Here is a 5978-nt window from a genome sequence, read left to right on the forward strand (position 1 = left end):
GATGAACTTGTGCCTTCATGAATAACACGTTGCTTTCTACCAACGAGGTACGCTTCGAGCCATTTCAGCATGGTGTAACTTTGAGGGTAGACAGTTTCAGTAATAATAAATTATGCGCGACAGAATCAAAAGCTTTTTGAAAATCCAAAAATATGCAGTCAACCTGGTTACCATTGTTAATTGAAAAAGCGATATCGTGAGTGTCGTAGCGCAAGCTTCGTGTGTGACGTCTTGTGATATCTAACTATGGTCTGAGATAGTGACGCCACATGACCCTGTAACGTCATAGGGTTTTCTGTATAAGAACAAGCCGTTCTTGGCAATAAAGACAGTTGCCTTTCTGCTCCTGGACCGTTGTCGCTCTTCTGCGTTAGTTCATCTGGCGACGAGGATGGGATCACCGTGACCTGGCCTACTGGACGCCATCAACGAAGATGCGGCGGCTCAACGAGGCCACGCTACTACTGGAGGCGTCGCTACCATAGGCTAGCAAGAGATCCGGAATCCAAACAAGTAACACATTTACTTCTCCTACCAAGCCATGTCTCGGCTCGGCAGACTAGACGAGTACGACCCTAAGGTTCAGAACTTCGAATCTTATGTCGAACGATTTGAGCATTACGTCAGGGCAAACGAGATAGCGGAAGCGAAGAAACTGTCCGTTTTCTTGACAGTAATTGGTGCAGAAGCATATGAAATTCTCAAAAACTTGGTCGTTCCATTGCTACCAGGAGATAAGACCTTCGCGGAAGTAAAAGAGCTCTTGCAAAGCCACTACAACCCGAAGACGTCTGTAATTGCAGAAAGGTGCAAATTCAACCGCCGAGTGCAACTTGACCACGAAAGTGTCGAAGACTTCGTAGTAGAGTTGAAGCACCTAGCCCGCAAATGTAACTTCGGGCCATTTCTCCTGGACGCGCTACGCGATAGATTGGTAGCTGGGATCCGAAGTGAAGAAACGCAGAAGGCGTTGTTCACGGCTGACGCACTCACGTTTGAAAGGGCATGTAAAATAGCTCTTGACAGCGAATTGGCCGCGAAACAAACAGCCGCAATACAAGCAGGAAGCCGCGCAGAGAGCATAAACGCAGTGAAAATGAAAACTAACGAGCATCAGCGCAGCGACCGTGACCAAGCGAAGGGTAAAAGCTCGGCGCGAGACAAGACCAAGAAACAAAAATGTTACCACTGTGGCAAGACACACGCGCCAGAACAGTGCTGGTATCAAAACTACTCGTGCAGACTATGTTCAAAAGTTGGATACCTTCAAAACATGTGTCGAACGAGCAAAAGTGAGCTGAAGGCACATGCAGTACTGGAATCGTCAGACGAAGAAGAGCACACTCTGTACAACTGCACAGTCTACACATCTGTGAAGAACGGTTATGTGGTGACTGTAAATGTGGAGGGCCAGAAAGTGCCAATGCAGGTGGACACGGGGGCCGCAGTGACAGTTGTACCTGAAAGTGTGTACAAAGAGAAGTTTGCGCATGTGCATTGTGAACCTACTCGGGTTGTTCTAAAGACGTACACAGGCGAGAAAATGGATGTTATAGGGCAATGCAATGTAACCGCGACCTATGACGGGCAGAGTGCAGTTTTACCAATCGTTGTTGTGAAAAACCGCGAACGCGAGTTACCTGTATTGCTGGGAAGAACCTGGCTTAACAAGCTTCGGCTGAATTGGAAATCGCTTTGCAGTGTGCGCAGCGAAGACAGAGTAGATAAGATTCGCGCAAAGTTTCCAAACGTGTTTTCGCAATCGCTGGGTGCTATCGGGAACTTCGAGGCGCAAATTGTTTTACAACCGGGTTGTACGCCGGTGTTTTGTAAAGCACGCCCGCTTCCTTTTTCTTTGCGCGAACAAGCAGACAAACTCCTCGCTGAGCTAGAAAGCCAAGGCGTAATCACGCCTGTGAGTAAAAGCGATTGGGCAACTCCACTGGTTCTGGTCCCAAAGAAACAAGGCGATCAAATACGCCTTTGTGGTGATTACAAGATCACTGTAAATCCCGTACTTAAAATAGACCACTACCCACTACCACAACCAGAGGAATTGTTCACAGCACTGTGTGGAGGCAAAGTATTTTGTGTCCTAGATTTGTCATCGGCATACCAACAAGTGGTACTGAGCCCAGAATCAAGACATGTTCTGACGGTTAACACGCACAAGGGGCTCTATCAATATAACAGACTTCCTTATGGAATAGCCAGTGCCCCTGCTTTGTTCCAGTGCATGATGGATAAGGTTTTGCATGGTATTCCGAATGTTGGTTGCTATATTGATGATGTCATAATTGCAGGCCAGGACGTGGACGATTGCCAAAAAACGCTCGAGCGGGTGCTAGGCAAGCTTTCGGAGCATAACATAACGTTAAAGCTGGAAAAATGTAAGTTTTTCCAAGATTCTGTCTCTTACCTTGGGCACATGGTCAGCGCCGATGGCATCTACCCGACAGAAGAGAAAGTGAAGGCAATCCTGCACGCTCCTGAGCCAACAAATGTAACCGAATTAAGAGCATACTTAGGGCTGCTCAATTTTTACAGCAAATTTATGAAGAATGTGTCATCTATAGCAGAACCAATGTACCGATTGTTACGGAAGGGAGAACGATGGCTGTGGACGGAGCAGTGTAGTAATGCTTTTAAAGCGACTAAGCATCTGCTTGTAAACAGCCATGCTCTTACCTACTACGACGCACGCAAGCCGCTTGGGTTGCAATGTGACGCGTCTGCGTACGGCGTTGGAGCTGTAATTTTTCACGTGCTACCGGACGGAGAAGAGCGTCCGATAGCCTTTGCTTCACGAACTCTGACGTCAGCTGAGAAAAATTATGCACAATGTGAAAGAGAGGCCCTAGCGCTTATCTTTGGGCTTCAAAAGTTCCACAAGTTTCTTTTCGGTAGACAGTTTGTGTTGTACACAGACCATCAGCCACTCGTAAGCATCTTGGGACAAAACAAAGCGACACCGTCGCAAGCAGCTGCGAGATTGCAAAGATGGTCCTTGATAATGTCCGCGTACCGGTATACGCTTAAGCACCGCAAAGGGGCTGAAATCGAAGTGGCTGATGCTCTGTCTCGTCTACCTCTACCGTCTTGTCCCAAATCTGAGAGTTCGGAATGTTTTTCCGTGTTCGAAAGCACTCCGTTGAACTCTTCTGACGTAGCTAAGGCCACTGCACGGGATGGCAAACTGTGCAGAGTGGTCGAGTACACGCGGTATGGTTGGCCTTCAGAAGTGCCTAATGATCTCCAGCCATACTACGTTAGACGTCTAGAGCTATCACTCGAGCAAGGTTGTGTCACGTGGGGCACAAGGGTAATCGTGCCCGAGGCATTACAACCGGCTGTGTTGTCCTTGCTACATGAGGACCACCCAGGCACCTCAAGGATGAAAATGCTGGCTAGAGGCTTCATTTGGTGGCCAGGTCTCGATAAAGCAGTAGAAGATTACGTACGAACCTGTCGGGTTTGCCAAGTCGTGCAACCTGCCGCGCAGCCTGTACCACTACACCCTTGGCCTTATCCGTCCAAGGTTTGGCAAAGGCTGCATGTTGACTTTGCCATGAAAGGACAGCTTAACTTTCTAGTCTTAGTGGACGCCTATTCTAAGTGGATTGAAGTATGGCTAATGACCTCAACCGTCACAAGACAAATGATTTCCAAACTTCGAAGCGTCTTCGCGGCGTACGGATTTCCCGACGAAATTGTGAGTGATAATGGGCCGCAATTCGTATCACAAGAGTTCGAAGACTTCTTGGCTAAGAATAACATAAAACATACAAGAACGCCGCCCTATCACCCAATTTCGAACGGGGCAACCGAACGTCTAGTCCAAACAACGAAGCGCGCATTGCTGAAACAGCTGTTATCAGATGTCTCGCAAAACCGAGAATCGGTGCAAGCCGGGTTAGACAGCTTTTTGATGAGCTATCGGAACACGCCACATAGTGTGACAGGCAGCACTCCTGCGCAGCTCTTCTTAAAGAGGCAACCTAAGACCAAGTTGTCATTCCTCAAACCCGATTTTAAGCAAGATATGCTCAACAAACAGCTGAACAGCAAGCGGCAGAAAGATAAGCACCGGGGTACTGAACGCGGATTCTTAGTGAGTGACAAAGTGTTTGTTAAATGCGTTCGTGGTGAAAATGTGGCTTGGGAAGACGGCGTAGTTACTCAGATTGTAAGCCCAGTGACATATCTTGTGAATGTGGCGGGTGAAGTGCGCTTTGTGCATGCTGACCATTTGCGTCACTCCTTTGCGAGACCTGTCTCAGCTGAACCATTGCAGCTACTTCCCGACACAAGGCGCCTGGCTGAGCCGCAACAACCGCCAGATACCGATCCCGTCGTCATCCCTACAAGACTCCTGATGGCTGCCGCAGAACCCGCGGAATCTGCATTACGCGACTCTATGCAGAGTCCAACTCCTCAGGCTTCAACCGACCCTCCGATTACGGCAACAACGACTTCACACAAGGACACATCCCCAGCAGAGCAGAGCACAGAAGTTCCAAGCAAGCCCGAAGTTATGCCTCGACGAAGCGGCCGTGCGCGACGTCCGCCGGATAGGTTTAGGCATGAGGACTTTAGGAAGTGAAGTGCGGACTCAATCTAAGTGGGAAGGAATGTCGTAGCGCAAATTGTTTTACAACCGGGTTGTACGCCGGTGTTTTGTAAAGCACGCCCGCTTCCTTTTTCTTTGCGCGAACAAGCAGACAAACTCCTCGCTGAGCTAGAAAGCCAAGGCGTAATCACGCCTGTGAGTAAAAGCGATTGGGCAACTCCACTGGTTCTGGTCCCAAAGAAACAAGGCGATCAAATACGCCTGCGTTAGTTCTGCGTTAGTTCAGTGAGCAAACTCTATCAGTTGCGTATCGCAAGAAAATCACTTTCTGAAGCCATGTTGTATTGGACAGAAAAATATGTTGTCCTAGAGGTGCTTAAATAGATTGGCGTAAACGATGTGCTCTAGCGATTTGCATATGACACTTGTAAGGGAGATAGGCCTATAGTTTACACTTTTTGTTTTGTTGCCACTTTTATATAGAGAAACTACGTTGGCGCTTTTCCAGTCATCGGGCAAGGCGCCGACATCCATTGATTTTTGAAACAGTGTTACTAAGAAGGGAGCAACAGAAACTGCACAGTTCTTCAAGATGCAGTTCGGAATACGGTCAGGACCGGGTGCCGTGTTTACCTTGAGCTTCTTCAAAAGTAACGCTATTCCATGTACTGAGAAATCTTTGCCACTCATCTCCGTAAACTCATTCACAATATGTAAACCGTCGGTAGGACATGTCGATAGAGAAAACATTGACTGAAAATAACGATTAAACTGTTCAGCCTTGCCTTCCAGATCTGAGCTATCGGGAATATTGTCTCTTACGCGCTGCTTACTTTTTACATATTTCTATAGTTGGTTCAGGACAACATTAATTTGGGCTAGATGGTGCATACTTGAATTAGGAAGGAACAGCACCAACTAAGACGATCACAAGTGGGGAGAACGACACAGGACAACCGCCAACTTCATCTATCTTTATTCACCGAAAAATCAGCAAATATAAGGAAAAACACACACATGCGCACAATGACCATCATGCGTCATCTGCCAAGCCGTTCTAGATAGGACATTTCGCTTTTGAAGAGGGTCACCGAAGCATCACTAACACAGTTTTTTCCTCTTTTCTTCATATTGAATGCTTCCTTTATATGGAATGCTAGAATTTTACCTTGATGTGACGTTTCTCTCTTTCGAGAACAAGTTTTATCGACAAAGACAAGGGATTTGTATTGGATCCTGCGTAGCCCCGGTGCTTAGTAACATTTTCTTAACCTGTATTGACAGAGCCTTGCAGCCAATTTTAACAGGAAAGGGTGTACTAAAAGTGTTAAGGTATGTTGACGATTTTTTAATAGTTTTTAACAAACTGAACGTGTTGACTTACACAGATGGTGTAAGCACTGTCCTA

General features: G+C 47.1%; 1 protein-coding gene across 1 annotated transcript; it reads left to right on the forward strand.

Annotated features, from left to right (window-relative positions):
* The first annotated feature begins 327 nt into the window (after positions 1-327).
* Positions 328-4376, forward strand: LOC126535655 (uncharacterized). The gene is made up of 2 exons (XM_050182458.3): positions 328-1466; positions 4270-4376. Exons 1-2 carry the CDS (start codon positions 542-544, stop codon positions 4374-4376), a joined length of 1032 nt encoding a protein of 343 aa, XP_050038415.1. The 5' UTR covers positions 328-541.
* Positions 4377-5978: the final 1602 nt, after the last annotated feature.

The sequence above is a fragment of the Dermacentor andersoni genome, chromosome 7, assembly GCF_023375885.2.
Source record: "Dermacentor andersoni chromosome 7, qqDerAnde1_hic_scaffold, whole genome shotgun sequence".
Taxonomy (NCBI): Eukaryota; Metazoa; Arthropoda; class Arachnida; order Ixodida; family Ixodidae; genus Dermacentor; species Dermacentor andersoni.